The following is a 26,235-nucleotide window of genomic DNA, read 5'->3' as shown; positions in this document are numbered from 1 at the left end:
CTATCTTACTAGTAGTTTATATTTATATTAATATTGATATTTTGCTGTTCTGTTAATAAGTATTAATAGTGATGATGTCTGCTTTGTCAACCCAATGCAATTTTGTTTCATTCAGCATTATAAGCCTTTTCCATATTGCTCTCTCTTTTTAGATTAAGTAAATAAATCTAAAGAAGTAGAGGAAGAAGAAGAAGAAGAATATAAAGATACATATTATGAACACATATTCCCCTCTCTCTTGTTAGTTATTATCCAACATATACATCACATCATACATCTGTGATGAGCTGATATCCCTAATTCTATTTAGGGATCTGGAATCTAGAAATTGTCACTGTATAAAATACATTTTCTTTAGCTTATCACGTAAAAGTAAAGTTAAATACCCAAAATATTCCAAGTGCATCATTATACTGACATAAGAACGATATAGAAATCCAGTACTGGCATAAATAGAAAGACCTGTTCACTGTCTAATACATGACAAAATCTCTAATGGTTGACAAATTTATGTCGTCTCACAGTACATATCATCAAATGTCCCACCCTTACACACATTGTAGGCAACAACAGAAGTAAAACATGTTCTGATATTCTGTCTCTTTATTCTAGTGCTATATCATCATTCTTGAAATTGTCTTGGGTTAGGAAAAGGAAATACAAGGTTAAGGTTGACACAGTACAATAGAAAAAAATACCTGTCTGGTCTGCTCTGTAGAAAGTGCCAAAGACTTTTGAGCATGGAGAACTGATCACTGCACAGCTCCTGTCAACTCAAAATATACTGAAAATCAACACAATACACTTGGTGAAATGTAAGACTACATCAAAAATAAATAAGAATATAGCTTATTTAAGAACATGAAGAAGAAGTCAAATGATTAATTTGCACTTTCAACCCCATTTATGACGGTGTTCAGCAGGAATGAGATGACTGTCACTGTCACTTCCTGAGAAAGGGCAGCAATCCATAAACACACTATGGCAGGAGGGATGGGACAAGATTAAAATCACATGTGGCCTGGTTCACTGAGCTTTTTACATGTTAAAAGAAAAAAGCACACGACATGAATTGAAATAAGTAAAAAACGCAAGGAGACGCTGTTTGTCATCATCATTATAATCACCACCGTCATCAGTGTCAGAGGAAGGAATTATGATTATCATTAATGGGGTTGTTTACCTGCATGTTCGCTAAAACCACAATGGTTACAAGTAACTCTATGACATCATATTTTCCCTCTGTGAGCAAACACAACCTAAGAGTTTGTTTGCTATCATTAAAATGCTTTGTATCTGTGAACGTGTCACAGTTCACAGTTGAAATAAATCAAACATGAAAATATGGTCTTAAAGGAATACTTGAGATTTGGGGGAAAAATACACACACGTTTTCTTGCTGAGAGTTAGATGAGAAGAAGGGATGTGCACTTCGAGCAAAATACTATTCAACATTCACTGTGAACTATTCAAACTTTGGAGTCTGCTGGTTGCTGGCAAGCCAGGAAATAGTCCGGCCCATAACTGCTGTAAAACATCGATTTGTTGTTTTTGTACAGATTAAACAACAAATGTATGATGCGTTAAATGTTGAGCTTTAAAAGGGCAGATAGGTGGATTTTATTACCTTTGGACACCGTTTCCAGTATTAATGCTAAGCTAGACTAACAGGCTGCTGGCTGTAGCTTCATATTTGCCATACAGAAATGAAACCTAACTCCCAGCAAGAAAGTGAATAAGTGTATTTCTAAAAATGCAGCAACTGTTGCTTTTAAGCACAACTTCAATTTAAAGGAGAATACTGATTTTCTGCTTTTCTTTCTCACAGCAGCTCAGTCTTTATTGGTTAAATGGTTAAAAAGTGTGTTCAGAGCAGTATCATCCAGGCACATTCTCTGGATGAAAATGCACATTTCCTAACCTGGGAGTTATCGCACCATTATAATATAAAGACCATTTGGATATAAAAGCGTAGACAAAAATTGTACTAGGTCACAAAGTCAATAATTGTCAGTGTAGCAGCTTGTCTCTCTTTGTGTTTGTGTCTCTGAGATGTTCACAGATAGTGACTGGGCTGCTCAAGGCTGTGTGAGGAGTGACTATTTAACCGAACAGTATTTGCCCTTGATTGTTAACGACTGTCTATGAACTGGTTACAGTGGCTGCAGACCAGTTTACTGTTTAAACAATTCCCAGCTTAGATTTAGATTTCTTTTACAAAAAGGAAAGGAGAAGAAATACTTGATGATACGATCAAAAGTGTGGCGTCTTCCTTTAGTTTTTTTTTGTTTTTGTCAAATTCTTTCAACGTGCATTTCAATTCATGCTTTTTACGAGTTCAGACTGAACTCAAGGAACAATCAAATGCTCTTTCACCCCGTAACCCTCTAACATGGCAACAGTTAACTACTTAAGTTCCACACAAAGAAAGCAGAGTTAACAATATCAACTGAAGGCCACATCGAGGTTATTTAACGAGAACATGTTGAAATTGAGCATATTAGCAGTTTCCTGGTAATGTCACTATTAGTAGCCTCAGGTGTCTATCTAGTTATTCTACAAAAGCAGCTCTGAAGGCAGGGCAGGGAACAAGGCTGACAAAGGTTTAAAAGTTCATGGAAAAGACTAATAACAACATACTACAAACTTCAGATCTACAAGTGGCTGCTGTCAAGTCTGAGCCAGCTTCAGTGCTCAGGTCAAAGTTTGCCTCTGTCATCCTGTCGTCTGCAGAAAGGACGGGCAGGGTCTCTGTAGGTCTGAAGTCTCTGGCGGCAGCTCCTCTCCTGCCTCTTTACTCAGAGGACAAACAGTATGAGGTCAGGTGGTTGTTCAAGCCTACTAATGCCACTTGAGCCACTAGCAGAGGTGGCAGGTAGGTCCAGAGGTCAGTGTACGGGGGGCAGTTCACACCCTCGTGTGGCGACAGCTGTGGGAGGAGCCCGTGGCGGCCGCTCCGGACGGGGAGGAAGGGTCCTCGTCGCTCGACTCGTTCTGCTCCTCTTTATGGAGGCCGAGGCTGATGTGGCTCTGCAGGGCGGCCGGGGTCAACCACTCCTTCGGCAGGCAGCTCTGCAGGAAGGGGATGCAGGAGCTGAAGTAGGCCAGCCTGTTGACCCACCGAGGGATTTCCCGTCCACACAGCAACTGGAAAAAGTCAGAATAAGTGATGTGAATCATTGTCTTTGATTTATTTCTATTAATGTGTGAGATGTTTGGTTTTGTGGATGTGTGAAGTGATTTTATTTTCTCATGTATATAGTGATCCATATCTATATCTATGTATGGCCATGAAGTTGAAGAGCTCACAAGATTAAAAAAAAATAATAAAGAAAAGAAAATCATAAGCAGCAGAGGCTGCGATATCCTGACTTTTAGACTTCACAATGGGTCAAACTCCAAAACCACTGGATCCTACATTTCCCAGAATGCAACTCTGTAGGCTCTTGTTTAGTAACACAGGTTAACGAGACTAGGAGTATACAGCCATGCTAGCAGTTTACAAGAATATGCTCAATGTTAACTTGCTCACAATGACAACATACTGATATTAAGCAGGTCTAATGTTTACTGTGTTCACTGTCTAGCTTAGCATTTTAGCATGCTAACACTTACTAATCAGCATACCACACAAAGTACAGTGAGGGCTGATGGGAATGTCACTAGATAGCAAGCAATATATATATATATATATATATATGTGCGTGTCAAGGCCGACACTGATATAACCCTGATCATACCAACAGAGTTATTTTTCCTGACTTTAGAAAGCTCCCTTCAGAGCAATGGAGGACATTATACAACTGTTACACAACTGAGGCTGAGTAGTGCTCCTCATGACGACTAACCTAACCTTCATGTGTAAAACTGGCAGAATGCCCCTTTAAGTTTACATCTATGGACAAACCTTCATGTATTGGGGTGTTTTTGTCTTGCTTATTTATAACGTTTGCTCAGCCCTGCTCTGTATCTTATAGTTTCTGAACAATGGGGACAAGCATAAAAAAACAAGAAAAACGCAGCATCAGACTGACCTCAGACAGCGAGGAGGAGAAGTGGTTGCAGTTTTTGTGCATTAGATGGTAGGCGTTGCCTTTGAACTCTTTACCGAGCTCCTCCATGATTTTATCTATGTCCTCCTCTGTGAAGTCTGTGGTGCCCAAAACAATGGCCTCCCTGTTAGAAGGCAGAAAAACACACAATATCAGCACACTTATCTCCCTCATTAACATTAACAGCATCACAGTGTATTGTATGCTAAAATGGATGCTCACTTGAATTTGAATGTCTCTCCCAGTTCAGCAGCATTCCCGGGGTTGATCTCAAAGATGCCACTGAAAGGGTATGGATGGCCGCCGTATGCAAATTCTGTGTGGACGAAGATGTGAAATCACAGGTTATCGCCTCGTGTGGAAGCAACAAACAATTGTAATCACACAGAAGCAAGCAATTAATCACTGACACGCTGCGCTTAAATCATTAGGCCTGGCTAATTACAGGCCTCTCTGCCCTGTATCTACAGCAGCATAATGGGGAGCAGAGATGAACACGACAGACATACTGAACAGACTGCCTTAGCTTCTGAATCTAATTTGAATTTAGACATCATAACAACAAGCGCACAGTCCTGTTTCAGCCATGTGCAGCAGCAACAAATATACTGCCGAGTACATTCAGGCAGGTACAAATCTGAAGAACTTCTATTTCATTATTCTCTCTGAATTTACGCTTGGACTGGCTCCAGCCCCCCCATCGCCCTTGAGGATAAGCGGTATAGACAATGGATTGATGGATGTCACTGTCTAAGAGTTATGAAATTACTTCAAACTCTTCTTTTCATGATGAAATCAACCACATTATTGGATAAACTCAAAAATGCTTGTTTGTTACTCTACAACAAGACTACTGATGTCTTTTTATAAAATCCACATTTTAAATACAACTTTTTCTAAAACCAAATATAATATAGTCCAAATGATCGACTATATTCAGTAAATGTAACTTGGACTTATTTTATTACGTCTATTTTGCATTTTTGAGCTCTAAAAACATTTGGAGTTGGACAGTTTTAACTGATATTGATGGCATATTAAATTCAAAATGACTGAATTCATGGAGTCATTAAGCAAAAATATGCAGCGAGCACAAAATAACATGCTGAAATTCCATAAAAAGGAGAGATTTCTTATCCTAGTAAGGACTGTATTTTTACTGTCCTCATATTTCACTGTGCACAGAGCCAACATTTCTGGTTCCAAGGCCCTGATGGTATTCCCAGTGGTCTAGTTTCACACTGATCACTGCCTCTCTTTTTTCAAACCACAAAAACACACACAGTGTTGAGTCAGTGGTGACTCAACCCTGAGAAATGGGGTCATGTTATTGGGAACACAATTCCATATTCCATTTTTTAAACCAGACTTCATCTGTGTCTATGAAAGCAGCCCCTGTCTAACCCTGTGACCAGACGGCGGAGCACAGGTCTGAGTTTGACCCGTGATTTCACAGAGGAGAAGGAAGAATCGGAAAGGTCTTACCTCTGCCGTAAATCTCAATGCCTGAGTGGAAGACTCCAATACCCAGATTGGAAGTGTATTCGTTTATCCAGTACTGCAGAGAAAGAGAGGCAGAGAGAATGCAGAGGGGGGCTTCATTCAGGATCAATATTCAGACTAATGTTGGAAAGAAACAATGCAGCGGCTCTATAAAGTACTATGATACTACAGCAGCTTAAATGCAGTACATTTACACTGAGAAAAATACTTGATTGCTATATAAATTACACTTCACAGAAGAGATGCTGATATATAACATAGTTAATGCCTATACATATTCGTTTTTGGGATTCACGGATCACAATGATTTGCTAAGTTTAAGGAATAGTTTGACATTTTTTAGAAGTATTCTTGCCGTGAGTTAGATGAGAATATAATCAATACCGCTGTCACGTCTGTACTGTAAACATGAAGCTACAGCCAGGAGGCGGTTAGCTTAGCTTAGCATGAGGACAGTGAAGGTGAAACAGCTAGCATGGCTTTCTCCAAACGCGGAAAAAAAAACAGAACCACAAACCAAATTTGAGCTGAACGCAACCCATGAACTCGACTCTTCTGTCAAGCCATAATGTTTAGCCCACAAAGGTCTAGGACTTATGGGAAATGGGGTTCAATAAAAGCCACTCAAAAAGCCAGCAGCCAGTTAGCTTAGCTTAGCATAAAGACTGGAAATAGGGGGAAACATGTAGCCTGGATATGTCCAAGAGATATCTTATTTACACTGTTTGTACAGAATAAACAAACAAGATGTAAAGTGTTAATTAGTGAAATATAAAAGTGCTGATGGTCTGATTTTAATACTTCTGGACAAAGCTAGGCTACTTGCTTCCATTTTTTAAAGACATGATAAAGGTATCGATCTACTAGACCTTTAAGAACTTAATCTGTGGCTCACGATACAACCAGAAACACACACTATCTAAATATTTTCCTAACAAAGCTAAAATGGATATAAGCATTACTATCCCAGCATGCACTGGGTAGAAAACAAGGGAAACATCCAGAACTGAGCCATCACAAAGGCAGACAGTTAACACACAATGAGCCCCTGATCTGTCTGATGAGTCTCACAACACAAGAAAAGATCCAGGTCCTTCACTACTGACGATCATGGGATAATTAATACCAGGACCCCACCCACACCCACTGACACTCCCACACCCTTAGACACCCCAGAGAAAACATGCTAAGAGCTATCCCCACTGCCCCAGCTGTCCCCTATTAATAATAGAACACATTTCCGGGCTCAGAGTGATACAATAAAAGCATATCCACCACTTTCCTTTGTATGAACAGGGTCCTCTCATATTTCATATATTTCCGCAGTGACCTCTAACCTTTTGGCTCTGTAGCGTTTGGCCACTTCACACAAGGAACACGGATGGAAATCTTTTAACTTAGTTTCCTAGAGGGAAACAACATATGAGGATAAATTCTTCCCGCTAAGTGAAATGAGATTTTGACAAGCCGACTATAAAATGATGAGGCTTTCTCCTGAGTACGTAGACATGTGAGTCCTGAAGCTTTTTCAGGCACTATCATGTAGATCATACTTACTGAGGATGTGAAATCACACTGTATGCCAACACTGCTGCAACCACCCATGCAGTCTCCATTATAATCTCCTGCATGTACGGATACAGCACACGCTCCACTGCAGTCATCGACCAGTCGCACTGACTTCACATTAAAGATGATCGATTCATCATCATCATCCCTCCTCACGTGAGTCACTCTCAGGCCAGAGCTTGCGGCCCTCTCGTGTTTAATTCTCGGCAAAGTATTTAAGGTCGACTCTGACTGTCACCGGCCTCATGATCACTTTCTCCCTCTTCCACAGCCCCTGCATGACCTGTTAAGTCCAGAGCCACGCTGGAATTAAATCAGCTGTCTGAGCAGCTGTCACTCCTGGCCCCACTGAGGTCCTCATCTGTGAGACGGCTTGAAGATACCAAGAGAGAGCTGAGTGGCCAAAACTGCACCTGGCTTTGTGTTTGAGCATGTGATGATACATTTACGTGTGCGAGTACTCCTGAAATCACACTCTCTTTTCTGGCGACATGCCCGTACCATGCCGTTATATATGGACTCAGCTGAATCATGTCTAGGAAGCTGAAAGATGTGAACACTTGTTGAAATAATTGACTTCAAATGAGCAAAATTAACATTTAGAGAACTCAGCTTTAGTGAATAAAACTGACTGTGCTGAGTTGATCATCTCTAAATACCTTTTTTTCTGTGTGTAAATAAAATGGCAACAACTTCCATTTCGTTGAGCTGTAAAATGACAATTAAATGACCTTGATACCTTGATATGAGCACATTAAGTGCTAATTTGTGTATTTATCTATCACCAACTATAATTCTTCTCATGAAGCATCTGCAGCTGGTGTTTAAACAAATAAATGAAATGGGTCTTCACATTTACTATGAGTTATAATACTATTTTTATATTGCCTTTTACTCATTAGTTTGCCCTCCGTGTAGTAGTTTGCAGGGTCCGCCATTTCCGCACAGGGATTCAAATGGCTTACACAAGTACTTCTACAACGGTATATGAAGTAATTAGTATAATTAGATTTTCTACATTTATTATGAATATGGATTCATAAATACTTCCTCTTCACTCAGAAGAAATCTATTTAGTTGACCTTGAGTTGGGTTTTTTTTTTTGTCAAAGATTGTCAAGAATAGATCCTAAAGTTAAAAATGTCTTAATAAGCATTTAACATCTTTATAAACAGTTTTAGACCAATTTGTGAATGATTTATACATATTAACAGTTTGATAAATGTTTTATGATACACAGGAAACTAGGAGTGTAATCATATATCATTAAATTTGATTATAGCTTTGTTATATCATTGAGTAAGTGGAGTAACTCTGTGGATCTACAGCAACATGTTGCATAATATCCACACAGGAGGCTGTTCAGCAGTAGAGTCTGTGACAACCAGGCAGTGGGCAGACGTCTGAATGAAGACCCTTGTCCTTTACTAATGTGTGGGTTTATGTGAGTGTGTGTGCACGTGTGATTTTGTATGTGTGTGCATCATGTGAGCTGCAGACACAGTGACAGAGGTCAGAGGGTTGAGGGAAGCTCTTGTTTCATAGAGTTGCTATTGGAAAATGGAGCTGAATTTGCTATCTAATCTTTTCATGTTCCAGTCTTACTGAGTAACACTGCTGAATAATGGCTGACTTAGTGGACAGACCAGAATTTGGTTTCAAAACACAATGCATGTCTGCAGTGAGCCAGATAAGGCCATATACACTGAGCCGCCATGCATACCACTCAGGCTCTTAAATCTTTAAACATGGGAGTGACTGTGCTCACCAGATTCCATTGAAAATTCTATTAATTCAACACTGTCAGTTTTTAATTAAAGTCCACGGGAATAGAATCAAATTATTGTTGAGTTTCCAGCTTTAAAATAGTGAAAGTGAAACAGGTGTGTAGTTTGTCTGTTATTTCTGGTGGTGCATTCATTTCCTCTGCTGGTGTCTGATTACAAACACCTGCAAGAAAACAGAAAACACTGACTAAAACTGAGTAAAAAGTAAGTGTGGTTTGGTTGAGATGGACGCTTACCATATCGTAGACGTTAAGGATGACAGGTTCATTGGCCATGGTTTAAACCTGAGCTGGAAAGGCAAACGTCCCCACCCTCCACGTTTAATGGTCGTCAGGACCTCCACCACACCCCTCTGAAGTCACAGGGCCACACGGTGGACAGCAGGACCGGCGGGCAGGCTTCTGCTGCGGGGATGGAGGCTGCTCATTCCCCCGCAGGGCGACTGCTGCATGGGCACTCTGCAGAGCCAGAAAACCGTCCCACAGATACAGGACGACGGGAGCTCAGCGGGGTGTCATAGAGCCATTATGGCAAGTAAGGTCGGGAAAGCATGAAACTCAGATCCCAGTGGACGCGGCCCATCTCCCGGCTCCACAAAGATCTGCTGTGTGGGAAACCGACGCTGGCAGGAGGTGTGTTTGCGAGATAAAAAAAAAAAAGAAAGCACAGCAGCTCAAAATTTCAAAATATCAGAGGTGATAACATGATCCAGAGAGGACATGAGGGGCCTACAAGAGTTGAAATCTAAAGCAGGTGACCTCCTTTCATCACGGGCGAAAAGGCGACAGTTCGGGCGGACGGATGTCAGCGACGGAAGCGGAGTGCGGGCCATTTTTTTTTTTTTTCACACGGAGGATGGTGCAGCAGCTGTGGGAGAGGACTCCTGAGCCACGGTGGGTAATTACAGCTGATGGAGGAGGAGAAGGAGGGGGGGAGCGAAGTTCAGCAGCAGCATCCCCGGCCGGTGCTGCTCCTACTGCTGGCCCGCATCCAGCATCCTCTTCGTGGGGAGGGCAAGCAGGCTTGCCGGCACAAACCCCCGCGACATGACACGGAACCGCCGGTACGAACCCGCTCGGTGGAGACTTTCAGAGAGCACCGAAGCAGCCGAGATCCATCCGTGCGGTGCGGTCGTTCGCCAGCTCTCTGCCTCCTCAGTCTGCCTCTCTCCGGCTGGGACTGAGGATTACATCATATCTGCCTCCGAGGCAACATCCTCCAACAGCTGATGATCGACGGAGCTGCTGGTGGGAGTACAGGAGAGCACATTTTGTTACAAAACACACCACTTCACCATTTCTGTCAGCCAGACTCCAGCTGAAAAACGCACAATTTTACGCCTCTGCGCTGCGGTGCTGTTAGCGGCTAAAACCGACCGTTAAACGGCTGTTTGGACACATTCAAGGAGGAAATTCACTTTATTTTTAGACCCGTTGGCGGCGTTTGGTTTGTCAAAGTGCATTTTTGTGACTGAAAAGCACTGAAATGGGTGCTATACTTTTCTAAAAGGGGTTAATGTGTATCTTTTATTTATTACAACAGGTTTCCTTTTGATAGCAAATTAGCTAAAAAAAAAAAAAAAAAAACTAAGCTAAAGGACAATGCTAATTACATCACGATTATTCAGTTATTTTTGTAGTCATTTATATTTTCCCATTGCATTACACTAACAATAAGCAAAATTATGGTATAAAGAAAGATGATATATTATATTGTATTAAATTTTCAAGTAGTTTTTGTCAAATCTACGCAAGTGCCTTCTTTTATTTTGAAGGTTAATCTACAACTTCCGGTTACAGCTAACTTTACATATTTGGATTTAGGCCAAAAAACCTATTAAGCGTTTGATCAAGCAATCAATTTTAATGTGTATTATATCAAAGTTAAGAGATGTTAAGTCAGCATTTTGACTTGTCAACACTGTAAGACATACTTATTATCTCATAATTAGTTTTGACATAGACATAAATAAAGACTACATTTTAGGCTCTATATCTCATTTTAATTAGTAAATCTCATTTTTGATATCAATGAAGATTATGACTTAGTAGTTTTTACTTAATAGCCCATCATTTTGATCACATAATGACGTTTACTTGCTATCTCTTTTATTTCCCTCTTCAATTCTATTTTTCTATCAACAGTGGTATTTAGAATTTAATGTGAAATCTTCTGTACTTCCTGCAATTAGATTGAAAAAGAAAAGCCAAACCCTGGTGAATTCAACATGAATTTTAATACAGTAGGTGCTTAGATGTAAAACACACAGTATTTGCATAATTTATTAGTGCTTCTGATCCACTTTTTCTGGCATACTGCTCATATTCACAATCCCACTCAGCAGAGCGACATGAAATGTATTTACAGACAACAAGAGCCACATACAGACGTGCTGCAGACTGGCAGATGTGGACAAATACACCCAGCACACACAATTCACTTATTTTTCTGCTCTATGACGGTCACTGGAGGAGTTCCATGATTGTGGCTAGTGCAAAAACAAAAACATTTTAACTTGACAGGAACCAATTTCTTTAAAAAAAAACAAAAAAACAATTTTCCTTTAAAGTGAACTGGTTCAGAGCTGTTGATCCTTCACATAATTCAACAACTTGTGTCCTCCTTCACAACACGCTCAAAAATTCATCCCACGAGACCAATACATCACTCAGCAGAAGGTGCGCTGTGATTACAAGCACTGCAAATGCAAAATGAGGAGAATGTTTGAAATGGCTGCGACTCACAACGTGAACATGGCAGCGTTCAGTCAGTCCTCAGCCGTGACTGAGTGTTAAGAAATGAGCTGCTCACCACATGGTACATATTTAAGAAATGATCTGTTTGTTTGACATACATTTAACGGTTCACCCTGTGTGACCACGTGACACTTTACACAAAACGCTTCAAAGTGAAACCACTTGGTGATACTCTGAACAAGTATATTCAACTTTAAAGGATGAAGCTGGTGATAATCTAGATTTTTCTTACAATTAATTGATTTAATGATCACATATTGTCTGATATCTTGTCCCTCTGTGCCATAAAGCTGCATTGTTGTCCAAAAACTATTAAAAACACATCAATGAGCCACACTGTTGTTGTCGTCACTGGGTGACGTTTTCCTTCATTACTATGAACATTTTGCACTGTAGTTTATTTTAGCCAGTCTCACATATACAGTCCTGCTTCCTGGAATATTCTTCAATTGTGTATTAATCCACAGCTGAAAATAGTCCCCCAAAAAATGCACAATATCCAGCTTTTGAAAATTACACATCATGTTTGTGGTGCATTTTTAAACATTTACATGTTGAACAAAGGAGCTTGTGGCTGAGGAAGTCGAAAAATATTGAGAGACAGACTAAATCACTGCGTCTTTTTTTACAGGACTTGGTGGCAGTAAGAAAAGACAGATTATCACCAGACACTTCCTTTACTTTAAAAGCATTAATGGATGCAATGGGTTGATTTTCATTTTGGTCATGTAAGGAGCAACACAAGCCGACATGACTAATAGAAAAGACAGAAAAGGCACTCGGAAGTCCATAACGAGAGACAGTTTTATTACATTAACTGCAGGCTTTTCCCAACCCCACAGCTCTGTCTAAGCAGCCCAGCGGGGTGCCACTCCTCCCATGATTATGTGCAATAGTGCAAAATGGAAATCAAACCCAGCTGCGCAAGTTTTGGACAGTGACAAACTGAAAGTACAGCGGGTTCCTCTCACGTCGCCCCTCACACAGATCTGCCATTCAGGGGCTGGAGGTGCAGAGAGGCCTACGAGCGACTGAACACAACACTGTCTTTCAGTTTGTAAAAAGGACCCTGAAGATCGAGTCTGAGTCCACCTGAGGATTTAATCATTTTCAGCACACAGCCTCTGTGTACGGGCAGCTGTTTGTCTCTGCGTGAGCTCAGCCCAGCTCAGCTCAGCAGCAGGAATGTCTCGAGCACATTCTTCTCCTTACAACCACAAAAGGTATCTATTCGAAGTGAACTCCGTGGTAAGAGAGCATCCTTTTGCATAGGAAGAATGTCAAGAAGCTACCATCAATCACATAATTCACATGAACATGGAGAAACTCATCGGTGACACCTACATCTACTAATCAGAAAACAAAACAAAAAAAAATACATCGCTTACTGTTCTGAGTTTGTTCCCTCTTTCACTTCTTTGGCCTTTAGCAAAGTTTTTGATCTTAAAAATAATATACAGACGTCGGCTTGGTTAAAAGTGCTTCCTACTGTGCTGCATGTAAAAGTATGCAAAGATGGCCGCGGCTCCCGCTAAAGCAGTCAGTATTCCCAGATGAGACATGGAGGGTCTGTGCTCGGCTTGTGGGCCCGTCGGTCCGTTCATGTGACGGGACAACTGCAAAACACAGATGTGGAGAAGAGAAGAAATAGTGAAGCTGCACTGGAGGTGATATTTCAGTAGGAATGTCACAAATGCAGAAAGAGTGGAAACTTTTTTAAAAGCACTTGGTTTTAGTCACTACTGGTGCCTTCACTAACTCTAATCTTAGAAAACTGATCAGATACCTGCCTGCTTAGAGAACCATTCGTCATGCTTTAGAAAACTGGGAGCCATAATTAAAATAAATACCTTTTTAGTAGATAAAACATATAAAACCACTGGTACGGCTTTAAGAGTTAGCCTGGACTCCAGCTGCCAAAAATGTTTCATTCTCCCCATTAAAACAAAGAAGTGAAACTTAAGAAAGCACATTTACCGTTAATGTCATCTGCAAGACAGCAGGGTTATAAAACTATTACACAAGTTCTGTTTCTGAATCAGTAAAAAGAAAACGGCCTGTGTACATCATGTATGGAATAGTTTTAAAGATCTGGCTGTCAAAAGTTTCAAACTATGCCCACTTTTTAAACTCCGTCTCACACGGTCTCCGCAGTCTTAGCTGTAGAATATATATTTGCTCATGGTGTGGCAGCTGTGAGCAAATATCAGGTGGTCAGTGGATTTCTCTTCCTCAGGAAATGTTGCTGCAGAGCACTGTTGTTCAGAAAAACTAGAGTGGAATAGAAAGTGGAATCACTACAGCTGTGGTGGAGCGCTAATTTCATTTAGAGCCCTGTATTATTACAAGGCTTCTAATTGAAGAAGAAGACGCCCTCTTGTCTCTTTTACCCTACAGACAATCTGTTGTCAGCATGAATCCAGTCGTCTCTCTCATGTAAACTGGACTTGTGCTTTTAAGACCTTTTAAGGACCTGTAGCCACCCTGCTTGGTTCATTACATTTAAGGCCAGTTTTGCTATAAAAATAATCATCAAATGTAAAAATACAGGTGGAGTAAATATATATACATTTCAAATTCAAAATTATATGTAAGGCAAAATGACAATAACTGATTGAGTTAAGAAAATGTGTCTAAATATGTTTATTAGTGTGAAAATATATACACACACATCTGCCCTTAGTGATATTAATCACTAAAAACCAGCATCTGAATGAGACAATATCAAGGCAGAATGCTGATTTCTCTGCTCAAAGTCAATCAGAGTCCTGTACTATTATTGTGGTGACCTGTTTCAAGGTTTATATGCTGCTTTTAAATAAATAGGTAAATGCCACCCTGTTGTCTGAGAAGTTAATCAGCTTCCTTCAGCTTCCATATTTGGTTTATATGGTGCATGTTCTATGCATGTGAGCTAAAAACTATTTTTCATTCTGGTGTAAAGTTGTATTAAAATTAATTTAGCAAAAAAATCCAAACTGCTGATAAAAGAAACAAAAGCACAAAAAACAACAAAACCACTCCAACATTTGAACACCAGGAAAAAGTACTTTCAAGGCATCACAGCGCCCACCTTCTTCAGAACGCGGAGCTCCACGTCCTCCCCTGCAGTCCTGAACAGCTCCACTGCAGCTTTGTGTGTTCGGTCCTCAAGCGTGACTCCGTTTATCTAAAAAAACCCAACATGAAACGGGAAGAAAGAGGAGGTGCTTTTTCATTTATCTTCACCTTTGTAAATTTCCCCGTCGTGGGACAAATAAAGGAATGTCTTATCTTATCTTAAGCAAACGACTGATCCTCAGATAGAACTAATCATAAGCTTCACTTTTAATTAATGTGCTGGTGATTTTCTGCCTCACAGTAATTAAATGATTGTTGAATGTATTAAATGTCCTACAATGGAGAGAATTGCTGATCACAATTTCCAAACACCCAAGGTGATGTCAACAATTAGGCTCACGTTCGTTACCAAGTAGAGCTGCAATAATTAATCAATTAGTTGTCAGCCACTGAATTAATCCCCAACTATTTTGATCATCAATTAATCAGTCTGAGTCATGAGCAAAATGTTTCACCATTTTCGGACATTGTATCGACCAAACAACTCATCGATTAATCCAGAAAATAATCATCAGATTATATGACAATGAAAACAGTTGTTACTTGCTGCCCTTTCACCAAGTAATCTGTAGATTATTTTCTCAAAAAAGACTGTTAGCTGTCAGACTCTACAATTCAAATATATATATTCCCCCAATCTATATTGTTTCTATTGTTATACTTCCTCTGTCTAAACTTAACATTTTTTTTTTTACATCTTCTCCTGTAAAGTTGTAAATTTCCCAGTCATGGGACTAATAAAGGAATCTTATGAGCAACAAATCCTCACATCCAATTTTCCACCCTGGAAATATGACATTTTCTGCATTTTTGCTTGAAAAATTACTTACACGATTAATCGATTATCAAAATAATTGCAGAATAATATCACATTAAACTCCTAAAGACCTTTCACTTTCACTTTCACACTAAGAAACGTTGCAAATCAGCACAATTGCGAAGCTGAAACAAGGGGACTGGTATGATTGCTTGAAAAGTGACATCAATTAGTAGCATGTTCCTGCACAGGACTCTTACCCACAGTTATGCAGAAGATGTGCACACAACATGTAATAAAACCCTCCTCCCTTGATAAAAGTCATTTATTACCGCCAGGATCTTGTCCCCCTCTTGGAGTCTCCCATCCAGCGCTGCAGCTCCATCTTCTTTTATTTTGGACACATAAATCCCACTGTCATTCACAACATATTGCTGATCCACGCCCCCAACTATATTGAACCCCAAGCCTAGAAAACAGACACACAGACAGACAGACAGACAGACAGATCAGTGTTTACCAGGGCAGAAGTTGCTGATCTGCTCACTCATCGCATTTATCTCAATGGATCAAAGTACAAGAGGAATCGCTGCTGCCCTGAAACCCACTCACAGGTGTTTGGAGACACAGCAGCTCACAAAATGTTACATAACAAGTGTAAAGCAGACATTAATCTCTCTCTGGGAGCTAAATAAACCTTCCTGTCAGGCCGAGCGGCCACTTAATGTTACTTTATAGAGGTTTTAACACCATCAAAGCGCATAAATGAGTGTTTTTTAATTAAACTAAGTTAGTAAATCTTATCCAGCCCCCACAACTAAAACCCCTCTGCTTATACAACACAATAACACACGCCAGGACCATATCTTGTTATTCTAAATTCTGAAATTAGCCTTTAGCTTCAGTAGCGTTGATTTCCAGCTGCTACGTAGCTAGCATGGTTAGCTTAGCAGCGTCCTAACTGCTAGCTGCTAACTGCTAGCTGCTAACTTATCCTCCTACCTGCAGGTCCTCTCCTCAGTTTTATGTCCACCATGTTGTCCGAGGAGTGCAGAGAGCCGTTCATTCTGCCAACACACCCGTGTGTTAAAATAAAGTCCTCAGAGGAGAAGAGAGAGGGGAGGGGGGGGGCAAACTATATATCTGAAGGTGAACTCATTGAGAAGTTTCGATTTGCTTCCTCCGGCACAGGCGCTGGTTTGTGGTCGTGCTGCCCCCCAGCGGGACGAGGCGAGGCAGCTTTATGTGTTCAGCACCGCCCAGACAAAAGGTAATCCAGAGAAAACTAGACACAGACACCTTAAAATGTCATGTAAAAGATAGTAATAGGACAAGAAAAGGAATAGTTAAAGCTGAAGAGAAGCTGCATTAAAAGAGAATAAAAGCATGTGGATGAATTTTTAACAGAAATGTTTTAAGGCCTGGTTTAAGCTGTAGCAGACCTCAGGTGAGCTTGTTCCACAGGTGGGGGGGCGTGGAGACTAAAAGCTGCTTCAGCTTGCAGCAGGTGACCTGAGGGGTCTGGACGCCTCAACATGTACAGGTCCCTGATGTATGTGGGGCCAAGAGCATTTACTGCTCTGTAAGCAAGTGACAGGACTTTAAAATCTATGCTTTGGCACGCTGGAGGCCAGCGGAGTGATGTGCTCCACCTTCTTGGACTCTGGCTGCTGCATTCTGGACAAGCTGCAGCCGTCTGATTGGTTTTTTATCATTTTGATGAACTGCAGGCCGACCTTTGAGTCCCAGAGCAGAGGGGGCAAGTCAGAGGGCACAGACACTAAACACTGCAGAGGATGGAGTGTGACTTACTGCTACCTCTGTTAAACCTCCAGCAGTGGGGGAAGACTTCAGCTGGTTTATGTGAGAAAAAAGAGCAACACTGTGATGTAAAAACACTCCAACATGTTCAATATTACTTCTGTACACTACATAACAGGGCATTACTATTTACATATTATTAGATAGAATGCTTTTACTAGTTTTCTTATTTATTATGTGTATTTATTTCAAAAATAAACTCTATTCTATTCCATTACATGTAAAAGTCCCATCTGTAAAGTGTAAAATTGATACTTTCAGTTCATATATCATATATTCATATATGTTATGATATGTTCATGTATTCATATGTCATCTATTTTATTGCCTACACCTTTTAAATTCTACTTACACAACAAAACGTCCTTATGTGTTATCATGTAGTACAAACAGAGTCGTTGTGGAAGCCGGCTGAGATTTAACAACTCATTTTGATTTATGCGCTTTGACGCCGTTAAAATCTTTAAAAGTTACGTTAAGTGGCTGCTAAGTCTGACAGAAGGTTTATTCAGGTCAGCAAATACTCAGGCTTCAGGTACTTGTACTTGAGAATTTCCATTTTATGCTCAGTTATACTTTTACTGCACATTTCAGTAGCAAATATTGTGTTTTTTACTCCATGACATGCATCTGACAGCTATACTTACTAGTGAGCTTGCAAATTAAGTTTTTACACACAAATCATGATCATTTGAATTGATTATTTACTAAAAATTTAATTATATTGTTATAATTCGAACAACTAAACGGTAGGTGACATAAAACTGTTACAACTTTCCATGTTTACTGTGTATAATTAATCAAGTTCTGTACTTAACTCCAGCTTTCAGGTACTTGTACTTGAGTATTTCCATTTTGTGATACTTATGATACTACAGGTAAAATTTGTACTGTTCGGTTCACTCCGTTTGTCTGACAGCTTTAGTTACTTCACAGACTTAAGTTTGAGATTTCACAAGCTATCAATACATAAGATATGATGCTGTGTTATAGATTAAACTACCCAAAAGTATATTAAGCATTTAAAATGATCTTCATCTCAACCAGCCATAATATTAAAGTACTGTTTACATGTTAATGCATCAATAGTAATGATATGACAGCGGCCATTCTGACAAATACTCTAAGTAACCTTTTTGATAGTATTTTTGTATTTTTACTTGAGTGAAATTTTGAATACAATACTTTTACTTATTGAGTGTTTCTTTAGTTTGGTATCACTACTTTTACTTCAGTAAATTATTTCAATGCTTCTCCCACCTGTTGACCACAGTGCTGATATTAATCCACTACCAGAGGTGGAGGAATATTTAGGTAGCAACAGCAAAAACTCCCTGTAAAAACACTCCTGCATGTCAAATGCTAGTTTTTGCAGAAGTATTAGTTGCAAAATCTACATAAAATATCAAAGTTCTCTTGATGCTTTAAGCTCCTAAATCGTCAATTTTATTGACCCTACAGTCACATTTAAAATTCTGATTAGATTGCATTGTTTTCACCTTGTGAAGTGTTCTCTTAAAATGTTATTTTAATTCTGTTTTTCATCTATTTATATCAGATACATCATTGTTACCTTTGTCCAGGATTTGCACTCCACTGAAATACTGATGCCTAAACCTTTCAGCAAATTTCCAAATTACAGCTGTCAAACAGAAACGATAATAACCGATAATATACGTTCTGACAGAGTGATACACTGAACGTACAGCAGAAACACTCTAACACTAACAGATGATTAGCTTCCTCCACTTCTCCAAATAAAGAATGGAAACAGGGAAACTAGTGTTTATTATACGTACAGGCAGGCAGCTCATGAGAAGGGTACAATATTCTGAATTAAACAGCATTATCAGTCCATATTTGTTTGTTGCCCTTTGTTTATAAGCACATAATCTCAAAATACTGTACCACTGTTATCTTTGGCAACAAATTGGAGACGCCTTTCCAACGTTTTACTCCACTTTGAGTCTCACTTTCTTTTCCTATTAGATCTGACTTCAACGTGAAATCATGATGTGTAAAACACCAGTCTGAGAGCTTAACACTGAAGAAAGGAGAAGCTCAAAGTCGGAACATAAATACACTTAAAGAAACGTCATCACTGGCCTTCTGCATGTTAACAGGCCAGCGAGTCTTTAGAGGGTCGTCCAGCACTGAAGTAAGACGGTGAAAAGGAGGCCAGGTTGATTTTTCAGCAGCAGACTCTCATGCAATACAAAGGCTTATCAAGATTCTGATATAAAGGACAGAATAATTAACATACACGTACTGTAAACAAAATACAGCATACTGGTGGAAAATATATGTTTGGGTCACACGTTTCCACTTGGCCTACAACCTTTAGATTAGGTATAAATTAGTATTTCTTTAAAACGCCTGTTTTAGATGCACTTTCTCTCATTCACTACTTTGACACTGTCATAAAATATATTGGACTGTGAGTGGCTATGAACTGAGGCGTCATCCAGTAAAAAAAAAAAGAGAAAAGGATTATAATGTGCAGACCTGAGTTAATCTGCCATCTGCTCTGTATTAAATGAAGTTGCACTGTGCCTCAAAGACTCCATCGGGGTGTTTGACCTCCCGTGCAGCACGTGGTTTGGTAGCTCTCCTCTTCAGATCATGCTCGGGGCCGCGCTGTGGAGGACGACGTCTCCAGCCACTCGCATCAGGGTCACTTCCTCCAGCCCACCGACTCTGTGCTCGTACTCCAGCAGATGGGTGCCGTCCACCGCCACCTTAAACATGTCCTCCTCCACAAGGATCTTCAGCTGCGGGGGAGGGGAGACACGGAGACTTTATGCACAACAAGCCAAGTTATCGGGGGCGATGCAAGTAGAGATGAAACACTGAGCAGATGAGTCGTTCCAGACAAAATTTAATCTGCAATAACTCTCAATGAATCATACGTTGTTTGCGCACAAAAGCCACAAATTCAGTGGTTCCAGCTACTCAAATGCAAATATTTGTTGAATTTCTTATTCTTCTGATTAGAATAGAATAGAATAGAATAGATTGCCCTAAAATGAAAATATTGAAGGGATACATCGGGAGACGTTTATTTATATATAGCAATATACCAGATCTAACAGTAAAAGAAACATAAGGACTTGTTTTTTCAGCCATATTTGTATCATTATAATTTGAGTCCTATATTATGCAAATGAATGATGTTTAACTTTGATTGGCTGTTGGCTGCAGCCAGAGCTCCCCGCTCATCATGCAGCTCAGTGTCGACCAGATAGAGCGTTTCGTCTCTCGGGGCTCTTGTTTGGTTGAAAAACTGGCATTATAGTAAGAATATTACTGTTTAGTCCGATATACCGTCAAACAACAGCCCCAGGGCAGGTAAAATTCAACCAGACGACGAAGGGGGAGCTGTTGGTGCAGGCAGGAGAGTTAAACATCACCTATACTACCCACGCTGAAGTCATACAAACATGGATGAAAATGGTTTTAAAAAATCCCTTTATGACCTTAAACTAATATAAGGCTCTTCATTTAAACTGACAGACTACTGCTGGAAAATGTCTACGATTAAGATGCAAACAATATTACAGATGTGGAAGACTGATACTCTTTTCCCTCAGGGCTTGAGAAAGCCCGTTTGTCACTGACATGAATGAGTCAACAAGCTTTGCAGACTTGTGACACAGCCTCAAACCACGGCCTTTATGTTTATGTGAAATATGTTGACCAAATATCACGTTGTTACTGTAAATAGGTTAACCACAGTACACTGGAAGCACTATGCATAAAACTGACTTCTGCACAATACATCTCAACATGACAACATGTAGAGCATAAACTGTTTCATACATTTATGAGGTGACCAAATAAAAACATGGGAATCCTTCCTGTCTTTACCGTCCATCCCAGATGACGTGAACGAGGCATCAGATTAGTCAGACCGAGCCGTGCTGGGAATTACATGAGGTTACTAAAGTCCTAATGAGGCGTTTGTCCCACATCCGTGGTTCAGATCAGGACCATAGTTGGATGTCAGCCCCCATCATCGTATTTACGTCTCTGTTTGGGCCATTTATGGCAAGATCTTAAAATAATAACCAATTGTTTTCAATTATTTCTATGCAGGTAGTTTGGCAGCACCTAGTGGTTGTTTTTGGTGCTAAACCCTGAGCACAGCATCACCTGACTGCAACTCAGGAATCTCTTAATCAAGGCCGGTGTGATGAAATGGAAAAGGTGGAAGATGCCGTGTGTTTGATTGTTTTGTTCGGTTTAAATCTTAGTTTGGTAAATTTCTTCATTCCCCCTGTGATGTTTGATTTCTTTGTAAAGGCCTCGTTACTTTAGGGGGAGTGTTTGTTTGGTATTTTCATTTAATTTTTGACACAACAGTAAGCCAAAGCACTTGATAGCCTGACCCAGCAACTTTAAATATACCATTCAAACGACCCTTGGACCATCTAAACCACCGTGGATCATCAAACTGTGACTGACTGACTAACCAGCCAAAAACCAGCGTACTGATCATGTCTAACGTTTTGCCGTCTGTGGACAGCTATTTCAAACCTGCTCCCATTTAAGTTAAAACTATCAAATAAAAAGTAAAGCTGCAGTCCCATTACTGTGACGCTTTACCTCAAAATGATGCCCCTGAACAAACGGGAAGCCTCCTTCTCGCTCCTCTGGCCCCCAACATCCACCTAGGTTGGAGTTTCTGACAACTGTTTGCTCATGAAATCGAGGATTGAAGTGAAAGACGACATCCGGACCTTTGAAGAAGTCAATTTGGAACCTGCAAGAAAATAATGACACTTAACGTTTTTTCCTTTTGCATAACAAAATGTGCGTTAAGAGAGGAGCCATGTGTTGAAGATGATAATGGTCTGGAGGATTAGGATGGATGCAGGGTTATTGTAAAGGCATTCAGAGATGTTCCTCAAATAGAAAGAATCACTGAGAGCAGAATCAGAGGATGGATGTTGTTCATACCTGTCTGCACCAGGAAGGGGCTCCCCGACTATTGTGATTAAAAGTCGTGGTAAAAGTCCAGCATGAAGTGGGAGATCATACGGCACCATCTGCAAGAAATATTCATATTTCAAATTATGACTTTACTTTTATTCTACTCTGTTAAGAAGAGAAAAAAACATGAAGAGAAATGAGGATTTACTATTACTAGTTGTTTTTATTAAGCAAAAATACACCCACAGAAACAATGTTTACCCTGTTGATAATATCCCAGAGGGCAGAAGCAGAATTATCCACATTTTATCACCAATAATGTGAACTCTGTCACACACAGCTAAGTACTTGATGTCATAAAAAAGGGAATTTTTGGTTAAACATTATTCAAAACTTCGACCCTGCCCACATTCCCACTGCAACACCCCAATGAGTCACCACCTCCTTCATTTAGTTCGTCACTCTTACGCAATTCACATCGATTAGCCAAGACAACGACAGAATGAGTACAAGAAAGTAAAATCTGGAGTTTTCAACATTTTTACTACAGCAGGGTATCAACTTCTGAGCAAAATGACAGACAGCAAAAAATACGTTTGAATTATAATCGTGTACAAAAAAGGCAATGTGTCAATAAGTGATGAGCATGCAAATTGTAATTAAACTGTAATTTTATCATAGAATATAAAAGTGTCTTAATACAGAAATGTGTAAATTAACTTCATATTGCACGTAAGTAAAACAATACCTTACCCAAGCACATTGAAAACAAACCCTAACTGTATACTGCGTATATATTCAGTCTTTGCCACATGTTCATGTATTCTAATCAAACCATGTGTAGATTCTGGAGGTGACGTCCTTGTCCGACTGAAAAGTTGAGTTCATTGCTTTCAATAATATGGTGGATTATATCTGGGCTGAAAGACAAGAATACAGTTTTTGATAACTGCTTTTGAATATTTCTTGATTGTGCTTTATGATTTGCTTTGCACCCCAGCAGCTCCCAAGACACAGAAAGAATAATCCAAATGCAGCCCTCAGTGAAAACTCCCCATCCTGCAGAAAATCCCAACGAGGCAGGAATCTGTCATATGTTTAGTCACTCTGAATATTTTAGAAGAACCCCATGTGTTAGAGAGGGATATCTATATGACCTGGTAATGTGGATGAGCATTTAACTGGTAGCTGGTTGTAATTTCCCACCCTGAATCTAAAAGACCAACACCTGAAGAGAGATGGTCCACTGCACACCACAGCAATAACACATCAGTAAAGAAATGCAGCGAGCAGAAGCAGAATAATGTTATTTGTGAACATAGTACTCACCAGCATGCCTCCTGGAGCGGCAGGTCCACCGTACGGACCCATAGGTCCAGGGCCAGGACCAAAGGGGCTAGGGGCAGGAGGGAAGCCTCCACCTGCAGGTGGTCCCCATGACCCAGGGGGTACTGGGGGAAAGCCTCCTGCAGGGAATGCTGGGAAAGAGCCAGGGCCAGCTGGAGGGGGGAATGCACCTGGACCACCTGGTCCGTACATCCCGTTGCCCCCTCCTGGCTGACTTCCTGGGAAAGGCACATTTGGATAAGGCCCAGGGGGAGCTCCAGGGCCAGAAGCAAATGGTCCAGTTGGGTAAGGAACAGGGCCTCCGGGTAGCTGTCCCGGAGCTCCTTCAGGTGGGTACTGGCCAGGGAACTGCCCAGGAAACTGCCCAGGAGCTCCAGGGCTGGAGGGGAACTGCCCCGGAGCTCCTGGTGCAGGTGGATATTGTCCAGGTATCCCCGGACCAGGGGGGTACCCACCAGGTGCTGATGGAGGTCCTGGGTATTGACCTGGTGCTCCAGGACCGGAGGGAAATGGGAACTGCCCCGGCGCCCCTGGGCCAGATGATCCGCCAGCGAAGTCAGCGGGAGCAGAGGGCTGGGTGGGAGCTCCTGGGGCTGAACCGGGCCATCCTGGGTTTGAAGGAGGGTTGCTGGCAGGGGCCGACGGGTTAGTGTTCCCGATTTTGTTTGCCTGGCTTGGGTTGTCGTCTGCTAAGGCGTCTGACAGCTTAAGTAAAAAAGAAAGGGCAAGTGACTTTCTCTCTCTCTCTATATATATATATATGTGTGTGTATATACAATAAAACATCTGTTCAACCACCAGCCAACCAGAAAGTGATATAAACCGTGTCAGCCTTTGAACTCACCGAGAAATCTGCCATGATCTAAAACAGAAGAAGACACAACTTTGATTAGCTTCAAGAGGAAGTTATAACTGCATTACAACAAGCTGTCAAACACTGGGAGGTAAAGTATGTCACACAGAGGCTGAGGAGCAGCACAGTAAATGTTTCCATCCCAGACTGGTGAACAACAAAATCATTTAGGGCTCAGTAGAAATAGCCTCACCGACATGAAATATGATTACAGCAAGCTGCTCAAACGCTACACTGACTTTCGCTGCATGTTAATCAGGAAATAGTTTTAAAAACAGTTAGTTAACTGGTGTTACACAGTTGGCTACAGACCTAGCTAGCAGCTGCTAACTGTTAGTTATCGCTCGTTAGCTCGTTTGTTTGTCTCAGCTCCGCCGAGTCGAAGCGGAGCGGCCGGTAAAAACGGACATTTCCTGCTGCCTCACCAGAAGATGAGCTCCTCTCAGTCGGTAGCGGGTGACGGTGACGGTTTGTCCAGCTGTGTACTGGGAGAGGGGGGCAGCTAGCCGGCTAACGTAGCCTGCCGAGGCATAGGACTACAAACTGAGGCTGGATCCGCTCTAACAACTACAACTCGCGAGCAGGAAGGGCGCAACACGCGCCACGGCGATGGCGTCATCGGAAGGGTGGGCGCGTCCCAGAGTAAACACACACACAATACACACACGTACACACACAATAGACACGCACACACACACAAACACGATACACACACGCACACAACATACACACACACAAGTGCAGTCAAGGCTGTGAGTGTGTTTGGTCTCTTATTTAAGCAAAAGTACTGATACCCAACTTTGAAAATACTCTTCTACAAGTGAAAGTATGTGAGTATTTTAGCAAAATGTACTTAAAGTACTCATAGTGCAGTAAAATGTTCCCTGTCAGTATTTTACTAATAACATCTCATCATCTTACTGCTGCAAAATGTGTAAAGTTTAGCTAATTTCAACTACTTCATAAACTGTTGGTTGGTTTAATCTGCAGCAATGCATCATGGTCTATAAGATCATGTCCTGTTTTCAGCTTTGTAAAGACACATTTTCCAGCTGATCAAATAGTTTATTATAGTTTAGTTTAGTTCGTTTATTTAGCTCGAGCGGAGGGAGGATTTTCTCAGCTCACACAGGAAAACTGAGCAGAAACAATCACTGTCACCACGTTTGGAGACTCGTGGTTTTCACTGGACAGGAAGGGCAGTAAAAACTATAATCTGAAAACTAACTAAAGCTGTTCAGACAAATGCAGTGGAGTAAAAAGTGCAACATTTACCTCTGAGATGTGGTAAAGTTTAAATATAAAGCTGCAGAAAATGGAAATACTCGAGTGAAGCACACACACACTCAGTGGTGCTGATCTAGTTTACGGTTTAGTTACTGCTTCCACTGAAAAATATCATATAAATACATTATTATGACTATTTTAACTGATATGATCATTTGTGTTTTGTTTACGTTTGATAGAGTAAGAAAACGTGTGTATCTAGATATATATCATATATTGTGGCATTATAGCCGTATCTCCCGCCCTGTATGAAATAAACTGTTTTTAATTTAAAAAAAACAAAACGTTTTATTTCATTAAAAAAATGTAATAAACATTTTTCACTGAGCTCTTAAATTACTTTGTCTCCTGTTTTTTCATTTAGGAGCACGTCATTGCACATGCAATTACTGTTTATCACCACAGATGATTTTCAAGGTTAACACTTTAATAAAGGCCTTAAGATTTAATT

The 26,235-nt window shown here is 40.6% G+C and overlaps 3 protein-coding genes across 4 annotated transcripts; all 3 read right to left on the bottom strand.

Annotated features, from left to right (window-relative positions):
- Positions 1-1,957: 1,957 nt before the first annotated feature.
- LOC139211527 (deubiquitinase DESI2) lies at positions 1,958-9,233 on the bottom strand. Its single transcript, XM_070841740.1, has 5 exons — positions 9,148-9,233; positions 5,538-5,610; positions 4,275-4,368; positions 4,035-4,176; positions 1,958-3,147 (listed from the first exon to the last, which is right to left on the bottom strand). Exons 1-5 carry the CDS (start codon positions 9,184-9,186, stop codon positions 2,908-2,910), a joined length of 588 nt encoding a protein of 195 aa, XP_070697841.1. The 5' UTR covers positions 9,187-9,233; the 3' UTR covers positions 1,958-2,907.
- Positions 9,234-12,149: 2,916 nt separating this feature from the next.
- Positions 12,150-16,732, bottom strand: synj2bp (synaptojanin 2 binding protein). The gene is made up of 4 exons (XM_070841741.1): positions 16,547-16,732; positions 15,877-16,013; positions 14,741-14,836; positions 12,150-13,283 (listed from the first exon to the last, which is right to left on the bottom strand). The coding sequence occupies exons 1-4, from the start codon at positions 16,608-16,610 to the stop codon at positions 13,140-13,142; spliced, it is 441 nt and encodes a 146-aa protein (XP_070697842.1). The 5' UTR covers positions 16,611-16,732; the 3' UTR covers positions 12,150-13,139.
- A 2,402-nt stretch (positions 16,733-19,134) lies between these two features.
- Positions 19,135-25,072, bottom strand: lgals3a (lectin, galactoside binding soluble 3a). 2 transcript variants are annotated; one of them, XM_070842698.1, is made up of 6 exons: positions 24,923-25,072; positions 24,489-24,506; positions 23,627-24,349; positions 22,325-22,413; positions 21,971-22,127; positions 19,135-20,136 (listed from the first exon to the last, which is right to left on the bottom strand). In XM_070842698.1, the coding sequence occupies exons 2-6, from the start codon at positions 24,501-24,503 to the stop codon at positions 19,981-19,983; spliced, it is 1,140 nt and encodes a 379-aa protein (XP_070698799.1). In that variant the 5' UTR covers positions 24,504-24,506; positions 24,923-25,072; the 3' UTR covers positions 19,135-19,980. The 2 variants fall into 2 exon arrangements, with proteins under 2 accessions (XP_070698799.1, XP_070698800.1); XM_070842699.1 differs by lacking the exons at positions 19,135-20,136; positions 21,971-22,127; positions 22,325-22,413 and adding an exon at positions 22,470-23,217.
- Positions 25,073-26,235: the final 1,163 nt, after the last annotated feature.

The sequence above is a fragment of the Pempheris klunzingeri genome, chromosome 13 (assembly GCF_042242105.1).
Source record: "Pempheris klunzingeri isolate RE-2024b chromosome 13, fPemKlu1.hap1, whole genome shotgun sequence".
Lineage (NCBI taxonomy): Eukaryota > Metazoa > Chordata > Actinopteri > Acropomatiformes > Pempheridae > Pempheris > Pempheris klunzingeri.
The sequence above is the reverse complement of the archived record's forward strand: the minus strand, read 5'-3'. Positions and strand labels throughout refer to the sequence as shown.